This window comes from Panonychus citri, unplaced genomic scaffold, assembly GCF_014898815.1.
Source record: "Panonychus citri isolate SS breed McGregor unplaced genomic scaffold, ASM1489881v1 Contig00141, whole genome shotgun sequence".
NCBI lineage: Eukaryota > Metazoa > Arthropoda > Arachnida > Trombidiformes > Tetranychidae > Panonychus > Panonychus citri.
Window position 1 is genome coordinate 3,129,463 of NW_026515546.1, and position 20,462 is coordinate 3,149,924.

A 20,462-nucleotide genomic window follows, 5' to 3' on the forward strand; every position below is an offset into this window, starting at 1 on the left:
CGAACAAGAAAAGTAAGATGAAAGCCTAAAAATTATAAAGATAAGTTAATTAATTAGCGAAAATAATCAGAGTAAAGAAAATAACAAAAAGTGAAATTGAAAAAAAACAACAAAAGTAAAGGAAAATAAACAAAGGCAACAATCAAATAATTACCATGATTCCCACAGCAACAACCATGATAATAGTAAATCCTGAAAGTTCATTACTATCCGCCATTTTTATTAAATTTCAGAAAAGAGTAAAATTTAATTAAATCCAATGGAATAACAATTAACAATTAGAGTTTTTTTCACTTCAATCAAAACAAACACGAAAGACAATCAACGCCCTCGATCGGCGATTCACTAAACCAATTTTATTTTCTTTTCTTTTCTAAATTAATCAAATTAATCTTCTTAACCTTTAACCTTAAATTACACACTAATTAACACTGTTTCTAATTAAATTCAACTGTAATTTCCCAGAGTCCACCAGCAAAGTTCCAATTAGAAAAAGTTAATTAATTAAAATCTCTGTTGAAAACAGAAAATCACATCAAATGTCAAGAGAAAAAAAAGAAAAGAGAAAATGGAAAAAGTTATGATTATGATCGATAGATGGCGAGAAGTGATCGTTCTTTTTGTCATATCAATTGTTTTGGTAAACTGACCTGATAAATCTTGATTTAATTAAATTTACCTGGGAATCTTAAAAGTTAATTTGGTTTTATTAGTGTTTAGCTAATTACAAGGATCAGGTTGATACCTAGATTTCAACAATTCAACCGTCACTTATATTGTTCCAGACAATCTTAGGACTGGACCGTTAACGAATCACAACCATGTGTTTTCTTGGTAAGTTTTGTTAATAATTACATGTATTAAAAAAAAAATTTAATTTAATTTCTAATTTTCTTTTATTTTTAATTTTAATTTTTATGTCATACCTAATGAGCCAACCAATTTGGACCTTTGGACAATCGCCATAATTTTGAAAAGGACTCTGGTCCGAGGAAAATATTTTAAGGAGAAAAATTTTATGGAAAATAGCCTTTTATTGGGATTAGGCGAATAGAATTTTTGTGAATTAATTAATATTTTATGTAATTCGACCTCAGGGGAGAAAATTTATTATTTATTATTTATTATTTTCTTTTCTTTTCTTCGTCCATTATTCCCTTCCTTGTCTCTTATTTCCCTTTCCCTGGTACGGTCGTATTTGCCGGAAACGATGAATTTTCATTCATCGAAGCCTCCCCTGAGGTCGCTGTTGAAGCTTAAAATAAAAATTGTGTTGCAATCGGTAGATGATCAATCCAATGGGTGTTGTTATTTTCATCTTTAATTAATTGTTCTCAATTAGTCCAATTTTTTCACCTTATTATCTTGGTGTTAATCAACGACGACTTTATTCAGTTAATCAACAGTTGATCACGTTTATCATCTTATTCACTCCAATTGCCGGGTTTTCCTTTACCATCCAAGTTAACAGTATTTTTATTTTTTTCTCTTTTTCTTCCCTGTGATTCAATTGATTGAATTTTCTCATTACACTCATTCAATTCTCTCTCTTAATTCTCATTCATTTTTTCTCTTGTCTTTTATCTTCGTCTTTCATCAACCTCTCTTTCTACTTTTTCTTTTTCGTTTGTCTTCTCTCTAACTTAATATTCTCCATTTAAATGTCTCCATTCCCCTTCGTTTTTTAATCTATTCAATATATAAATTTTGTTCTTTTTCTGGTTATTCTACTTCTATTTATCTCTCTCAGTGTGTTTACCTTTCTTGTGTTATAATAATTTTCTCAATTCCATTGGTTTAGTGACTATATTTATTTCTATATTATTATTTTATCTCTTTTGAATTTCACCCTTTTCTCTCTCTCTCTTTCTCACTTAATCTCTCTTTCTACTTTTCTCATCGTCATCACTCTCTTTTTTTTCTAAAACCTCTTAGTCTCTTTCTTTCTTTATCTCTCCTTCGTTTCTATCATCAATCTGTGTTCAGTGTGTATACACTTTTTGCTCCCTCACTTATAAAATTTTTCTTCTATTCTCTTGATTCTCTCTCTCTCTCTCTCTCTCCTCCTTTCCCTCAATCCTGTTGTTTGATATTATATTATTATTATTGTTCTAATTTGTGATTTGTGATTACGATTAATTAATAGTATTTCAACCTTAATTCTATTGAGAATCACATCGTTATTTATACTATGCCATCTGAGATGAACAAAGTTGAAACTGAGTTGAAGACATGGGTTGATGCTTTAAGAGAAGACGATGATTATGAGTATGAGTCTTACGATGAAGATCCAATTATAAATCAAATACTTCCAACAACATCAGCAAACACCGATGGAGATAATGTCCCTTTCAAATATGACGATGGTAAGTATATTCTAAATGGATTCTATCTTTATTTTCGTTGTTTTCATCTCAACCATAATCTCTTTCTGTGATCTCTTGTTCTCTATCCCATAACTTACCCCTCGCCTCCTTAAGATTCAGGTCCAGATACCTCGAACATCGATAACAGTGATTTCAAACAATTAACTTTACTTCACTCGGGCCTTATCCATTTTACATCTCGTCAAAAGCCTTCCTTACCATCAATGGTTTCCCAACGACAAATTGGTTCTCTTACAACCAACGTACCCCGTTATTCATCACCCAATTTAACCAAATCATATAAATGCCTGTTATCGGAGAAATATTTACCTCGTCGAATAAGTAGACTTGACAATTATTCGAGTAAAGCTTTTTGTGGTTTCTACTCTAAAGAGGGAGACATGTTTCTAACCGCATGTCAAGATTATAACATAAGGATATATGATACCAAGAATGATAATTTTAAGTTAATGAAAACTGTTTGGGCTCGAGACGTGGGTTGGAGTGTATTGGATGCTGACATGAGGTAATAATCCAAAATGGTTATTGTGATAATTTAAATCTATTTCTTTGGATTATTGTTTTGTGTGTTTTTGTTGATCTCTTCGATCGATTGACTAATCTACTTTTGTGCTCTTTTCTCTCTCTCTCTCTCTCTCTCTCTCTCTCTTTCTCTCTTTCTCTCTCTTGGTATCACCATTCACAGTCCTGATGGGAGACATTTTGTTTATTCAAGTTGGTCAGAATCACGTGAGTCAATTGTTACAATTAAATTAAAACCTATTATAAGTCCTCAAGTATTATATCAAGATAAAACGTGAAAAGGTTTACAATAATCAATGAAAAAATCAACAATTTATTAAACTCAATCGGTGTTGAGAAGCAAAAACTTACAATGTTTTTATGTCGTTGTACTTGATCAACCTTTCACTAATGATTTTAGTATTGATTTAATCCCGTTTTCTCATTTAATCATTTTTCCAATTAATCAGTTTCATAATTATCATGATAGTTTTTAATTCATCAAGTCTACATGTACCTGTCTGAATTTTTAATTTTCTATTTGTACTCAACTTGTAGTTTTTTTTTATTCATTTGTAACAAATCAACTAACAATATTCATTAGATTTTAAAATAATTTAACATTATCATGATTGTTTTTCATGATAATTGATCACAATCAGTATTAATGAGCTTTAATTTTAATTTTCTAATCAGTAATTATCACATTTATATAAATTTTCATTACTTTTTTTCATGATACGAACAGTTTAACTAATTATCAATGATCTCTTGATTTTTCTGCCTCTTTTTTTATTATTGTTTTCATTACAAACACTTTTTGAACAGTTAATCTAACTAATTATGATCACCTTAGTGATTGGTTAAATCACAATTAACCTTACTAAACGACTTATTTACGTATTAAGTACGTTTCAAGTGATTTAGTTAATCATCTATCAAATCAAGTGCATCATTTACTATTATGCAAACTTTCACATTAGTAAATCTCTTTAATTGTGATAATTAATACAATTAATCTACCACATTAGATTAACTTTACGCTGTTGATGAAACAATAATTAGATTCTCTGTCAAATTGTCCGAAGATTTTTATTAATCAATTTAATCAAAAAAAAGTTTAACATCGTAAAAATATTGATGTTAATTGTCAATAAACGTTGCCAATATTATAAAATTATTATTATATTTATCAAGAAGGTTAATCATGATTAGCTGATTGTTACTCTGATTGTGCACCTCATTTTAATCATCATTAATCATCTCAGTAATTGCTTTGTTTTTTTTTCTGTATCAGTCTATCAATTTAATTCCTTTTGCACATTTGAACCAATTTTGATTTAATTGTTACTTAAATTGACCACCTATCATTAATAATGATGATTCTCGTATAATCAATTTAATGCCCTTCTAATTTTAATAGTACATTATCATCAATCAAACTAGAGCAGTTAATTGTTAACATTACCTCTTATCATACTTTAATTATCATGATTATTAATTATTATCAATGTTTTCCTTTAACTGGATATGTTATTCAAGTAACTCAAGACTCTCTTACTTATGATTTAACACTAATTGAGTTTTCCCCCTCTTATCATAACTTAAAACAAGCCAACAATCAACAATGTATATACACAAATTTAATCATTGACAATTAACCAGTAATCCTTTTCTTTCCTCCTCAATTATTTAATCAAGTACTACAATCCATTTTCAAACGATTAACTAATCAACCTCTCAATCATCAACATCAAATCCAATACGTATTCAAATAATATCATGATGATGAAAATGATTCTTCAATCATTCTAATCATGTTAACAACAACAATAACAATTTACCTACAGTTGAAAAAGTTTCCCAGGTAATGGTTAGTGATTAGAGCTTACAACAATCAGCTAATTATTTCACACTTACTTTGTAAGTCTGAAATGATATCAATGACATTTTTTCACTTTTCAGTTTATCTTCCCATGTTGGTTACCTTGTACACTAAAAGAGAGGCATTGAAATAGAAAAAGGTACAGAAAGAGTGAGAGAGTTAGACAGAGATGATGATGATGATGATGATGAAGACACACCATAAGGTTAACACAGTAACATAGTCTATTCCTGTTTTCTTGCTTCATCGTCTTGAGTGAGTACATTTGCACTAAGACGAATCAAGTACAATAGGTAAACAGTAAACGATTTCAATTTATCACTTTTCCATCATCATCATCATCATCATCATTTCATGACACTTATTACTTCATTTGTGAATCAATTAACCAATCAAGTTGTAAAAAATAATCTACACCAACGTGTATTTTTTACTTCCCAAATTAGATTGGATAATTAAAATTGATAGTAAACAAAATTTGATGATCATTTTTTAAACAAAGTAACAATTTTTGTTTTTATATTGATACGAGACTTTACAATTAATTGATTGTGATTCGTTTTTTTATTACTATTTGTGAGATTATATGGGTTTTAGGATGATACTAAATATTGAAAATTGAAACATTTAAGCCATAAAAGTACATTAAACTTATATAGTAAAAACATATAATACCCTTAGGTTATTATTTGCCAATGTTATAAATTATTGTTGTAATTAATTGTTAATAATAATCTTTTTGATTGTTATCTTTATCATTACAATCCCATGAGGAGTAAGATATAAATCTTTCATCATCCTTAGCCTGATCACTAAGTGAGATGATGATAATAATAATAGTTTTCATGGTAACAATCAAATTAAAACTTGATTTTAATTAATGGAAAATAGTTAATTAATTAAGTGAAAAAAATCTAATCAATTTACCAATATTTTTGTTTCTTCTTTCAACAATTACCTCTAATAATCTGAAGATAATAATATTTCATCAAATTTTATCAAATTTTATCCAAAATTGTCATGATATTTTCTCATCACAACTAATTGAATCAGAATCTATCTGATGATGACATTCATGAACAGGAATAAAGTGATGAAAGGGAAGATGATAATTGTTATGATCAACTTTTTCTCAATCAAAGCTCATCCTTGATTGATAATCAGTGCACTGAAGATTCATTGGATTGCTCATAATTAGCCTGAGGGAGTTTCACGTGATATTAACGTTCGATTACCTTTTTAATTAATCTAACTGGTTATCTGAGAATCCATAGTATCTGTTATTTTTCAAGTTCTAGAGAACTCTAACTTTTTCCCTCTCTTAATATTGATTCTATTCCAACTTGATATTATCTCTCTTTCATTTTGAATCGAATCAATTTCCTTAAATTGATTTTCCCTCCCACCCATTGGCAATCAATCAAACATCATCTCTATGTAAATTGACGATTAAAATTTAATTACGAACCTTTTTTTGTCCAATCTAATCTTCCAAAACTCTGATCCCTTTCATTGTTTATCGTTTATTAATATTTATTAATCACTGAAGAATTTTTCTATTTCCTATCAGAATTTAATATCTATTCTGATTATATCATAATAGTGATTATTACCCAATAATTTAAACTTTAATTATTTCCCTCCTTCAATCAGTCAAAATTATGATTGATTATTGACCTGTCAAAGATTGACGATTATTTTACTTTAAATGTTGCAACTTAATTAAATTTGCTCAATTGATGAGCATCAAAATTCAATCAAAAACTTGGTAAAACCTAATTTACTTAATTAGTTTACATTAATTAAGTAATCATAGCTTAAATTTTTACATTGAACTTGCTCATTGGTAATATTAATATTTTCCAGTCTCTATACTATTGTATTAATATTAAATTATTACTAATAAATTATGATAATATTTTGATTCAGTTATTGGCATCTCGGTGCAATTGAACTCATCATAAGCTGGATAAGTAAGAAGCAGGAATAGACCCTGAAATATAGTAAACATCATGTTTATGATACAAATTATATTAACTTACTGAATCACTGTTGATTGTAACAATTTACTCAACGTCAATCAGGATAAACGTTGAAAATCAGATCCATAGTTTTATTGAATCAATAATTATACAATCAAATCATTTATAGACTCAAATAGTTTTGAGTATGGTTACTAATTGTCGTCATTTGATTTAATTGATCATTTTTTAAGTTAATATTACTTAATTGTTAACTTGACAATCATCATTCCAATGGTCATTTGAATACCATTGCTATTATTGTCTTTTGATTAGTATCTAAATGATGATTAATGTTGTTTTTAATTTGGATTTCAATTAGTAATTGTTGTTGCTAGTTGTTAATTGTCATTAATTAAAATCCATATTAGTTGTACAGGGTTTTTTTAATTGCTTAAGTGCAATCAGTACAATCACCTTGACAATCAACTAACTTTATTAATTACCCTTCTGATCACAATCGTTTCCTTATAATTAATTGACTCTTTTAATTAATATCAACACTATGATATTTAAGAATTCAAAATAATTTAAACTAAGATTAATTTTAATTGTTACAAGATTCTTTTTGTAATATAATTTTCCCCTCTGATTGTATTGATTTACCAATTGATCAGTTGATCTATCATCTTAATCCTCTCAATAATTAATGTTTAAGTCATTATTTAGTGTTGCCATCCTTGGATCAACTAATTGTTACTGTTATCATCATGATATTGATCAACAATACGATTAATTAATAAAGATGATGATCAAAACATAGAGAATGATGATAATTAAGTGACAAAGACAGTTAACAATTAATATATTCTACTTGTAGATTTTATCATTCCATCAAACTGATGATGATGACGTCTTTTTATCATCTTGTTGAGATTCTTAAAATTCAGTCAACACCAGAATCTCATGATAACTTGGGTGTCTTTTTTCAGACTAATCCTAATCCCTTAGGAACCATTAATCTGCCAGCAATTTATATCTATAGTTTAATCAACATTGTTGCCAGTATTTTGACCTAATTTGATAACATCCCATCAAATTTAGTCTTAATTGTAAGCCTCATCAAAGATACTTTGATTTGATTTGATTGATAATCAAAAGTAAATGAGAAACTTATCGATTAATTTATCAAGTGATCTTTTTTTTTACTGTAACTTGATTATATTTATCTAGTCCATTAATTGTGTATTAGATGATAATTTATTTTGATATTTGTTATGTTTGCCCTGACGTTTAGTTTTTATTACAGTTTAGCTTAATTTCACTAATCATCAAGCTCAATTTAGGTTCATGATAACTTATTATTTGTATTATTTTTTTTATCATCTTTGTGTCTACACAACTGAAAATGAAAGGCAAATTTGGACTTGTGTTAATTAACTGTCAATAAGTTGATTGTAGTCTTAATTGTCACAATATATCAAGCTTAACTAACAATGGATCTGTTGATCATTCACACATTTAGCTTCATTTAATTGATGTTTCTGTAAAAATCTTCAAGCGTCATGTATTTACCTGATGATATAGTAATTGTTATCAGTTATTATTTAATTACTCAAGTTTTATTTTATAATTGATATTAATTTCTCTCTTTCTCTCTCTTTATAATTTGACCATAGTTCACATTTGTAACGTTCATGGAGAGGAGGTTCATGAATCGTTGGCACTCAATCCCAATGATAGACTATTTTGTATATTCAGTTTACGATTCAGTCAAGATGGACGGGAAATCATCGGTGGAGCTAATGATGAATGCATGTATATTTTTGATCGTCAAGCCAACACCAGAACCCATCGGATACCCTGTCATGAAGAGGATGTTAATTCAGTTGCATTTGCTGATGGAACCTCTCAAATATTATTCAGTGGTGGTGATGATACTTTAGTCAAGGTTTGTGATGATTTGTTATCATCTTTATAATTGTATAAATTATCATCTTTACTGTTTGTATAATCTTTTCACTGTTTCCATAGGTTTGGGATCGACGTACAATGAATGACTCTAACCCTAAGCCCGTCGGTGTTTTTGTTGGCCACGTTGACGGAATCACCTACATTGACCCTAAAGGTGATGGTCGTCATCTGGTTTCTAATTGTAAAGATCAAACAATTAAATTATGGGATATGAGAGTTTTCTCACCTCCAAGTGAAGTGAGCAATTCTAAACGTAATATAATCAAAAGTGAATGGGACTATAGATGGCAAGCATTACCTAAGAAATGTAAGTCTCTTAATTTTACAATTAGCAAACTTCCTTCTAGTTTGACTACTAACTGTAATTAAGATTAATCTCCTAGACAAATAATTGTACAAACTTGAATATGGATTATTATTTCATCTAATTTAATATCTCTTTTCCTTTAATAATAACAATTGGCTTGTTGAAATCTGAAAAATATTTAATCATCAACAATTAACAGTATTGGTGATTAGTCATATTTGTAGAATTACAATTTTGACATTGATCAATTCCAATTGGAAATTTATAATCAATCCGATTGGGATTTTATTTCTACAATCAGTTGATTTATCTTGAAATGGTTTTTCATAATTTAATTTTCTGTATCCACAGTTACCTCATCTGATTGATCATTATCATTTACAGTATTGATTGATACAATTATGCAATCGTGATGAAATAATAATCCATTCATTTATTTTACTAATCTTTTGATATTTTTCATGATGATATTGATACTTTTCTGTTATTAATAAATTTTCCAGTACAAGTCGCAAGGAAACTTGATGGTGACACTTCATTAATGACTTATCGTGGACACAGTGTCTTACAAACACTGATAAGGTGTCATTTTTCACCTTTACTGACCACTGGTCAGCGATATATTTACACAGGATGTGCCTCTGGACGAATGATAATTTACGATGTACTCACTGGTAAAATAGTTCGGAGCTTCATTGGACATAAAGGTTGTGTTCGAGATGTATCTTGGCATCCATATCTCCCAGAGATTATCAGCAGTTCTGTAAGTAAATCTAATCTTGGAAACGAATGTTAATCATCACAATCAAATGCTAATTTTCTGTTCTTTTAATTATAGTGGGATGGATCTGTAATCAAATGGTATTTCTCTGAAGAAACCGAAGCCGAATCGAGTGCAGATAACTGTAAATACGTGAAAAAATTGGGACGAAACTCTGGACGAAACAAGACACTTGAGGACATTCCGTTGTAACATAATTATCATTATAACTCATCATCATTACTAATCACAATTAATTATTCATTTAATTAGTATAATCTACACACAACTATCACATTTACACAAAGATTCATACACATTAACACACAACCAACACCAACCACATGAAACAAAATAAGGAATCAAAGAAATTACAACAATTAAATTAATTATACCAAACTTTTTCCTCTCTCTCTCTCCATCTTGCTATCCACTTTAATCAACTAATCACAATTTAGTTAACACTTTCAACACTGTATTATATTGTAATATGATAATCAAAACAATATAATTGATATCATTCTGTTGAATTAAATTTTAATTGTTTCCAATCAACTAATATAATTTATACAATAAAAAACATAATGATTAAAATGATTGTATCTAAATTTGATTTGTTTAAACGTTTTTTTTATCCTTAATTGTGATTTACATGAATTAAATCAAACGTTATAATCGAGATTAATTATTGCTTTTGATTTTGTTTTGCAATTTATTTATTTTATTAATAAACTAAATCATAATGTTAATACATTATCATTATTATTTTGTTTGATAAGTAATTGAATTTGTGTAGTAATTGTTAATTGTTGGATGATAATTGTTGTTTAGTTAATGACGAGTATGATGATGATGATGAGTAACAACAATCAAAGACAAATAATTACGAGAGGGATCAATGGTGATAACGTTAATCACTTGTTTAGTCATTGATCTGGTTGTTGATCATTTCTATTGATCATTTCTGGATTTACTTTCTAATTGTGATGATTAAATATAATTTTGTTTTATATGTATGCATATATATAGCAATCAAGTTAATCACAATTAAGATGAAGACAAAAATAAACATGAAAAGAAAATGTTTCTCAAGTAAAAAGCTACAATCAGGAAATTAAAGGAAACAGTAATGAAGCTCCTTTTTTGATTATCATTGAGGTAAATTTGTCAACAATTAAAGATGTTGATCTACAATTTGATCAACTTGTCAATTGAGATATAAATTGAAATGCAAGTTATATAATTGCTGAAGGAAGATAGTAAAGGTCGGTGGTGAATTAATGATTGTAATTAATGGAGGATATTATGAAGGATTAGAATTAGATAATTCTAATTGTATTTTTATCGTTGAGACCAATTTATGATTCACTTGAACAGATCGCACAACGAATCGGCTTATCGATCAAATTGATGGAATGAAGTTTAATCCATCGGTTATTGTTATCGTCATATTGGAGTACTTGGAGAGTACAGTTTTCGAAGATCGCTTTTTCCACCAGATACAATTTCGAGTTAAGAACCAATAGATCGACTCGTGGACAGAGCGAGTGACTTGCTCCACCATCGGGTAACCAGTTATTCCAATTAGCCAGAACACCGTCCGAACCATCTTTCGGGTTAAACCAATAGAATTGATCTGGTGCGGAAAAGTTTATTAAACGATCTTTGTAAGCGATAAGCGATTGACTGTTATCGATTTTCTCTGGAATTGGAGTCAAGTTTTTCCATGATTGGTTAATTGGATTGTAGGCTAATCCAGTTTTCACGAAAAGTATAAGACCTTCATAGGCTAGGATAATGTCGCCTTCCATTGCGACCCATTCGTAGACAATACGAATCGGGGTTACAAGGTCTTTAATAGGATCGTATTTATGTAAACTGTATGGACCATTATCACGGAATCCGAGGAAGTATATGAATTGGCCAACAACGCAGACCGATGAGATGATAAGGTCAGTAGGCCAACAGTTTTTAGTTGACCAAAATTGATGTTCAAAATTGTACATTTCAACTGATCGACCAAAAGAGTTTGGATGTCCAATAACATAAAGATTATCCTCTATGTTTACACAAAGAAAAGTGGGTCGAGATTGTATTTTCAGGCTAATACCCGTTTCCATGTCAATTTGATGAATACTGTATTCCTCTGGAATTTCTGAACGTCCACGAGCCAGAATGTACAAGTATGTCGATGTAGGAACGGCAGTTGAAGCACCCGAAGAGGCAACAGCCGTGGTCGATGAAAGCAAAACAGCCTCAGACAAATTGGATGAAATGGAAATGGATTGGGACATTATGAGTGAATTCTTGTATTCGTCGATAATATCCCGACATTCGAGACTGTTTCGTACCAATCGTTGATTTCCAAGTTCAATCAATTGTTCTGGAGATAATTTATCAAGTTTGATATGCCTTAAAAGGCCTGGTAGGTAAAGCGATCGATCTTCACGGAATTCTGTCCATCGAAGGATACTTTTGGCCAGAGCATATTCCATCATTGAACCATTTCGACTCATGGTAATTGTTTTGATCAAACTTTCATAAGGAAGATCAAGTAATGATTCAGAAGAGAAAATTTCCTCTGCAAAGCGAAAAACCATTTGCTTGAGACAATCAAGTGATGCTTGGTCATTAGTGACTCCAGCCATGTTTACCATGTCCATGACATTTTTCAAGATAACTTCCATCATGTTAACTGGTTCATCAATCCTTTTAACCTCAGTTGGAATCGATTTAAGATAATCTGGTTTATTGTTATTATTATTGTTCTGTTCAGTTGCCATGGGCTCAGAGGTATTCGATTCAAGAGTTGCCTGGTGGTTACCAGATGAGGGAATAGCCGTTGTAATTTGAGAAAGAATAGGAGGATAATTAACTGGACTGAAACATACTGGTGAAATTTGAGGACCTTCCATGATCGCCTCAAAAGAACTTGAAGAACTGGAACGAGAAAGATGCATGTCTTGAGGGAAAATCTCAGAAGACATTTTATTTATGTTACCACCAACCATGTTTTCATCCCAAAGCGAAGATGCTTTTTTCTTGTCAATAACTGTTCGCATTGAAGCTTTGTACCATGGAACATTTTATGCTCAACCGAAGCAGATTCATCTTCCTCATGGCTTTTTACCAATAAAACTTCCGAGTCAATTGACTCAACAATTGCAGACAATTTAAATGGCTGCTTGGATCGAATCGCAATAACTTGAATGTGAGCTTCAGATAAACAATTATTTGAATCTTCCATTGTTTTATTTAAATTCACAGTCAAATCAATATTAATCACACAATCAAAAGTAATAAGAAACAATAATAATTCTAATTAGCCAAAACCCAAAAGAAAAACACAAATAATCAGAAGTGAAAACAAAGAAATGAAAATATTTCCTTTGTTATTTTTACGTTTTAAAAATAATCGAATTTAGTAAACAATTTCCAGCGACATCTGGTGGTTCAGAATAAAACTTGAATTCGATGGGATCGGATCCAAGAAGCGAATCCCAGTTGAGATGTTTTCCTTTTTTTGTAATGGAAGAAAATTAATTGTAATCATGTTAATTTAATTGTTCTTTTGACATTTAATTTTGTACGATCTTTGTTTCGTTTCATCTTTTTTTCTGTGATCAAAAGGTTTGTCTTTACTGTTTTGTTTTCTAAGCTATTGTGATATTTGTGTATAATTATTGTGTATTTAACATCGTCATCATCACCAACAACAACAACAACATCAAAATATCAACAATGTTTAAAAGCTTGAAACAAAAATTGGAATCTGAAAAGGTTGAGACAAGCAGTTTGTCATCAGAAAGTGATGTAACTGTCAATCCATCGACATCATCATTAAATCAATTTGATGAATCATTGAACAGTAATCATAAAAAAAGTAATTCTAATTTATCTGGTGAGAATGAAGGTAAACGGAATAACACTAATGGTCATGAGAGTATTTTAAAATGGATGATGAATAAATCTTCATCTTCTTCTCAGGATATAAGTAGCTTAAATCAACGGTCAAATACAACGACAACATCTACTAATTTAACTTCTTCATTAAGGCCTACTTCAAGATCATCTGTAACTCTAAATGAATCGTCCTCTTTTTTAACCTCTACCAACAATGATTCTCAGAATGAGGAGAAATTACAATGGGAAAATGTTCGACTAAGAGAACAAGTGAAATTATTATCGAGAAAAATTGAAGCTGCTGATACAAATGATGGTAAACCAGTTGATCAAATTGATGATAAACTTCTTAAAATGGTTGCTGAATTGATTGCCAAAGAGTCGAGTGAAAATAATCAGCCAAAGGAATCAAATGGTGCTTTCAAATCGACCTCAGGAAATTGGTCTTCTCTCTTGTTACCACCAATTAGTCAAATAAACAACATAACTGATGATCAACATAAACAAGAAATTGATAAATTACAGAAACGAATTAATGAATTGGAAGAATCTTTAAGAGAAAAAAACAAAACTATCAGATTACAACAACAAAGGATAAACGATATAAGGAAAAGTTTTCAGAAAGGATCAACTCTTGATAATAAATTGTTTGATTTTCCAGGAAATCATAATGATAACGAATCAACAACAACAACTGATGGCTCATCATCAAACAATTTGACAACATTGAGATCTGAAAATGGTTTTATTGATCATCAACAACAACAACAACAAGTTAATCTACCAAATCATAATCATTCTAATAATCATTCTCATCATCACCAACGTCAACTTTCCGATTCTCAATCTCCTCTTAATTGTCCAATGAACAATATTAGTTGGCAATATTTACGATCGGTCATCTTTAAATTTGTCCTAACTTCGGATTATGAGGCTCAAAAGCATTTGGTCAAGGCGATTTCAATGATTCTACAATTTTCCGACGCCGAAGAGAAACAAATTAGAGACAGTTTAGAGCAGAAAGTTTCATGGTTTAAGAATCTTCCTCTTCTTGGAAATGGATTTAAATACAACAATCAACATAATAATAATAGTAACAATTCAAATCACCATTGATTAGATAAGAATCGACTTTTACATTTATATTTATCAATCGGACTTGAAATATGATCCAAATTGTTACAACAATTAACTTGCATTTTCATTTTCATCGGCACCCTTTACATGATCATCGCTATTTAATGATAACCTGGACCATTCCCGTTTAATTATCCAACTATACGAATCAAATTAAAACAGATAGAGACCATTTTTATTTAGTGAAAGAATCAACATCATCATCATCATCATCAATTAACCTTGATTCCTCATGATTTAACAAAGAAAACACAGTTAATTGTGTGTGATTAACAAACCATCAAGTGTCCTTCTTGCTCACTTGTGTTTTAATCTAATTTATTTTATCGATTACAATTATTATTGCTATTGCGAGAGTAGCCTAAAAATGAGATCTCATACTTTTAAGCCCAACAATCAACTGATTGTTGATACTCTTGGTTGATAATTTTGTTTTTTTTTCAACGAAAACACAAACAGGCAAACAACAAATAAATCACAATCTATTATTATTATTATTATATCAGATTTACTATTTAAATCATTAGCATGATGATGATGATCAAATCAATTCTGATTCTGTTTTTCTAACTTTGCAATAATAAAATTGATTTAAATTCTAATCGAATACTCGAACTCATTTGGTTAATCCCTTTAACTATTATTTTAATCTTCATCTTGAGTAACTTATAATCTGATGGGAACAAAAAAAAAGATTCTAATCCAATTTAATCCCAATCGAAGGGAAAAGACAAAATTAACTTGATTAACTTTTGATTAGATTAGAAGTTCTCAGTTGAATGACATTTGGGTCTATTAATTTAATTCTTAAATTGAAGATAATTAAACAATCCAATTTTTGTAATCCGAATTTGAATTGCTTAGTCCTGATTAACTTTTTCCATATAACATTCAAGATCTTCATGATAATCAATTGAGCATTTAAATTGTTCACTATAAATAGAATCAAAGAAATTAACAATTCGAATCAATTAGAAATTTAATTTGCGAAAGAAAATGAGTGAGATTGAGCCGATTCCTCGGAGATTTTCATCAATTAGCTGGATTAAGATCTAATCAAGTCGGCATCTTGAATCGGCAAGGAATATGTCGACCCTAAAATCGACCTCCGTCAAGTGTAAAACAAACAAATTTGGAGTTCGAAAATTTCTGGTTAGGCCACAATCGGCGATCGAAGTTTTCTTTTGTCATAACGCGCTAAATTAGCAAAATTTCATCGAAATGTCCAAAATAACCAGCGAAAGTTTGACCCGTTCCATGATCGTAATCAATAAAATTGTCATGTTAAGAATTTAAATTTGATTAGAAAAAATCATCAATTAAATAAGTTTAATTTGTTTGATTTTAAATTGAATTTGTCTCGTTCGAGAACATGGTAATCAGTATCTCATATGAGGTCAGGTTGAAATGTCAACTGATTGTTAGAATTTTAATTTGATATTATTTATATAAATAAAAGTAAATTACTATCGAAAAGTAGTAAAGTTGTATGTGTGTTTGTGTAGGAGAGAAAAAGGTGATAAATTCACATTGTTTCCAACAATTAGTAAATTTGGATGGGTTTAAATGCAAATTCAATTGAGATTGATTGTTACTTAAATAATCAAAATCATTGTGATGGTTTAGAAGAGATTAAGCCATGGCCATTTTTTTTTAACTAAAGAATAATTAAAAGAAACAAACAAATTAGCACAAGTGAAATGATGAATTGTAATCGAAAACAAAATAGATTCAAATGATTAACCTTTAAAACTTTGGTGTCCCCTCGTCAATCTGATTATCACATTTACACAATTTAATATAAAAAAGTCTTTATACAATATTATTCACTGATCGGGAGTCACCAATTCCTCCTTTTTGTATTGATGTTAATTTAACATCAGGTCCGTCGTTATTATCATCATCATCATCGGAATTATCGATATCCGCTATTTCCACATTTATCTCTGAAAGCGGAATCTCAAGTAGTTCACATTCAGCTGATCCTTGATCGTTTCTTGGTCGACGTCTAATTGCCGTAGGTCCATTTTCACCATAACCTTTATAAACACCGTTGTGGATGTTTAACTTTGTTAGCGTTTCCTTTTTGGGACCACAACAAGTTTGTGCGGCACAACTTGTATTCTGAGGGCAGTCGAGAACACAGTTTTCTTCATCTTCCTGGTTAAACGAAATTGGAAAATGAAATGAGAGATTAATAAGATTGTCATAATTGATTGAAATTCATTTAAAATTGTTCAATGAAATTAGATTTTCCAAAACGATAGTGTTATTTTTTTCTATCTCAAGGATCAAATTCGTAAAAAAATCTAGACCCTGAATCTTTTTTGCATTACCAATGATGTTCATGGAATTGAAATGAACATTTGCTCTAAATATTTAATCAATTTAATTGCTTAGTCATGGTAACAATGGAATTGTCAGAAACAAGGTTCCTTTTGTTCAATATTTGATAATTTGTTGACGTACTGATGATTTCAGTTGATTCCTAAATAGTGAATTAATGACGATAACAAACTGACTCAATGACAGTAATTTAGTAATTTTATGAATAAGTCATGTTAATTTTGGGTTTAGCAATTGACATCCTCCTAAGAATCACAGTTATAATTAGGCATTTAACCAATGAAATTTCAAGTTGACCATGAATGAAAAGTGTATAACATTGAAACTTGATTGAATTTTCTGAATAACCCTGACAAAGAAATAGCAAACACATAGTAAATGATTTATTAGCTTGGGTTAATTTGTTTACGCTGAAGGTAAATTTAAACTTGTAATTAAATTTGTGATCATTTCAATTCTAATTATTAACTAATAGCCTGGAATTAGGTGTGAATTGTGTTGATAGAAATCACATCGAATGAAATAATAATAAATGGTAATAACTTACTTCTAATTCAATGTCTACGAATTCAGGTTGTATTGTTGTTGAATGAATTCCTTCATCATGGAAAAATTCTTTCACCTTTTCAGCTATTCTCATGTAATCATGGAGATTGTGACATCTTATATGAGCTGAAGCTATGATACGATCACCAGCCAATTGCCAGACATGAAGTTCATGGACAGCGAGAACACCATCAATCTAAATGAGGAAAGAAAATAGATATTTTGTAATTAGAACTTGATAATTACTAATTGTAAATGGATCATAATCATCAACTCACTTTTTGTAATAATTTTCTTTGAAGAGAATCAATTTGAATATGAGTTGGAACAGTTTGTAATAAAATCATCGCTGATTCAACTAAAAGTGGCCAAGTACTATAGCTAATTAAACAAACCATGATTACAGAAAGAGATGGATCAACATAGTCTTTAATTGACCACGAAGTAAACATAATTATCAGAGCAGATATGATAACAATTACTGATCCCAAGGCATCGGCAAGAACGTGAAGAAAAACACCTCTCATGTTCATTTGTTCACTAGAGTGTCCACCCTGTTTGGATGATTTATCTAATAGAGAAAGATGAGAAAAGAAATTTAAAAATTGATCCCAATCGCTAATTTCTCAACAATTTAAACTAACCTGACTTTTTATTCTGATTATGAACATGACCATCACCAGTTTCATGTGAATGATTGTTACTACTTCCTCCACCACCATGTGAATGACCGTGTCCATGAAATAGGAATAATCCAATTACATTAACTGCTAAACCAGTAGCTCCAACACCTAAAATTAATTGAGGTGCATGAAGCTCTTCAGGATTGTAGAAACGTTTAATTGATTCAACAAAGATGGAGAAACAAAGAGCAACCAGAAAAACAGCATTTACCAAAGCTCCGAGAACTTCAGCTCTCGCCCAGCCGAAAGTGTTTTTAGCCCATTTTTTGGGTGACATGAGAACCGAAACATAAGCAATAACCAAAGCAATTACATCGGACAACATGTGAAATGAATCAGCAACCAGAGCCATTGAATTAGTAACATAACCAACAACTAATTCTACGAAAAAAAATGAGGTCGTTAGAACAAGCATAAAGAGTAACTTCATTCGAGCTCCTTTGTTCTCAGCTGTCATTTTGATCTAAACAAATACAGAGAAATACAAAATTAGTATCATGCAAATTAAGATTTTCATTGAGTGGAACAAGAGATTTAAACTTACCTGTTTTGATTAGAAATGTATCAATAAAGTAGAAGAATCCAGAGCTCTGATTAAGACAGATATTGATGGTTACTATTGATTGAAGGAGGAGAGAGAGAGAGAGAAATTAAAGAAAAAATTAACACAAAATATCAACAAAATGTACAAGTGATTTTTCAAGTACTTGTAGTGAAAATGGGATTCGATTGGAGGATTATCAATTCTACCTCACGTAGAGGAACATTGGGAAATTCCAATTTCTAAGAGTTTCATTATCTACAGAATTACATGAACTACATTAAGAGAGAATCGAATTATGTAAATATTAGTAATAGTGAAGATAGAAGACAAAGGAAAAAGTAACTAATTGATCACTGAGAGAGATGGAGGAAGACACAAGGAAAAGTAGTGGTAGCAGAGATTTACAAGTGAAAAGATAACATGAGATAGAGAAATGGAGAGAGGGAGAAAGAAATAAATTAAGCCTATGAATGAATATTTGTTTACTGTTGGATTGTCTTGGCTTTTTGTGATTATTTTGTGTTGTTTTTGTTGTTGATTGAAAAAGGAGCTAATTTTAAGAGGTGATTGAATGTCTGATGGTGATGGTGATGTTTTGATATTGTTGGAAGATGATGGAAAAGGGAAAACAGTTAAGATGATTTTATACCAAAGGAAGATGAGACCAGATGAGATTAGATGAGTTGGCAGAAGAGATGAAAAAATTGTTGCAAATGGTTATTACTAAAGAAGAGAAGTAACAAAATCAAGAAGAACAAGTAGAAATGTTGATTAAATAGGTAAGTTGTCATAAACGAGTAAATAGTTGAAAATAATTAGGAGCAATTAAATTGTCTTTCATTGTGTGTTCAGCTTATTTACTATTAAGTGAGCGGCTTCAAGTTCCTTTGGCAAGTGAGCCAGTGAATTTGTAGCTAAGGGCCAGTCACCCAAGTTCTCAATGAGAACTTCTCATTATCTCTCATTCTTTTTTTCAGGTTTTCTATTCTATTCTTCAATTTCAACCTCACCTTCACTTTTTCTTAGAAATTCTTACCTGTTTCATGTTCACTCTTTCACTTTGAGATCTTCCCTTCTCTTTCAAGCTGATTGTAGGTGAGAACGACTCTCGATTACTTGATAGACCAGTGAGACGAAAACAAAATGGTGATTTCTGAAGAGAGAACAACAATAAATAAGATTAACTGAATTGGATTAGAAAATAATCTAAATATTGATAGAAAAAAACAAAAATAGAAATACTTGTCACCTTGGTATTAAAGTGAACACATTACAAGTTACTAAGAGAATGGAAATGTAATTTAAATGATTAACTTGATAGAATTTGATAATTCATGTGAAATTTCAATATGTCAACTATTTAGAAATTAATTGTTGTTTCATCATTAGTAGAATATCAAATTCTAGACTTAGAATGAGAGAGAAATTCCAAGCCAGTTGGAAGAGAAAGAGTTTGATTAATACTCGGCGGCGGCTATGAGTTGATCTCTTTTTCTTTCCTATTAAAATCTATTCGCTCGATAACTGG

At 30.2% G+C, this 20,462-nt stretch overlaps 3 protein-coding genes across 3 annotated transcripts; 2 read left to right on the forward strand and 1 right to left on the reverse strand.

Moving 5' to 3' along the window:
- Window positions 1–524: 524 nt before the first annotated feature.
- Window positions 525–10,369, forward strand: LOC128395225 (DDB1- and CUL4-associated factor 11-like). Its single transcript, XM_053355629.1, has 8 exons — window positions 525–1,470; window positions 2,147–2,366; window positions 2,481–2,892; window positions 3,073–3,116; window positions 8,414–8,685; window positions 8,769–9,015; window positions 9,519–9,778; window positions 9,854–10,369. Exons 2-8 carry the CDS (start codon window positions 2,192–2,194, stop codon window positions 9,986–9,988), a joined length of 1,545 nt encoding a protein of 514 aa, XP_053211604.1. The 5' UTR covers window positions 525–1,470; window positions 2,147–2,191; the 3' UTR covers window positions 9,989–10,369.
- Window positions 10,370–13,294: 2,925 nt separating this feature from the next.
- LOC128395227 (putative uncharacterized protein DDB_G0277255) lies at window positions 13,295–15,417 on the forward strand. Its single transcript, XM_053355631.1, has one exon. The coding sequence runs from the start codon at window positions 13,517–13,519 to the stop codon at window positions 14,792–14,794; it is 1,278 nt and encodes a 425-aa protein (XP_053211606.1). The 5' UTR covers window positions 13,295–13,516; the 3' UTR covers window positions 14,795–15,417.
- A 689-nt stretch (window positions 15,418–16,106) lies between these two features.
- On the reverse strand, window positions 16,107–20,341 carry LOC128395226 (proton-coupled zinc antiporter SLC30A1-like). Its single transcript, XM_053355630.1, has 9 exons — window positions 20,184–20,341; window positions 19,971–20,087; window positions 19,584–19,657; window positions 18,935–19,006; window positions 18,352–18,853; window positions 17,986–18,278; window positions 17,709–17,903; window positions 16,560–16,975; window positions 16,107–16,472 (listed from the first exon to the last, which is right to left on the reverse strand). Exons 5-8 carry the CDS (start codon window positions 18,845–18,847, stop codon window positions 16,628–16,630), a joined length of 1,332 nt encoding a protein of 443 aa, XP_053211605.1. The 5' UTR covers window positions 18,848–18,853; window positions 18,935–19,006; window positions 19,584–19,657; window positions 19,971–20,087; window positions 20,184–20,341; the 3' UTR covers window positions 16,107–16,472; window positions 16,560–16,627.
- Window positions 20,342–20,462: the final 121 nt, after the last annotated feature.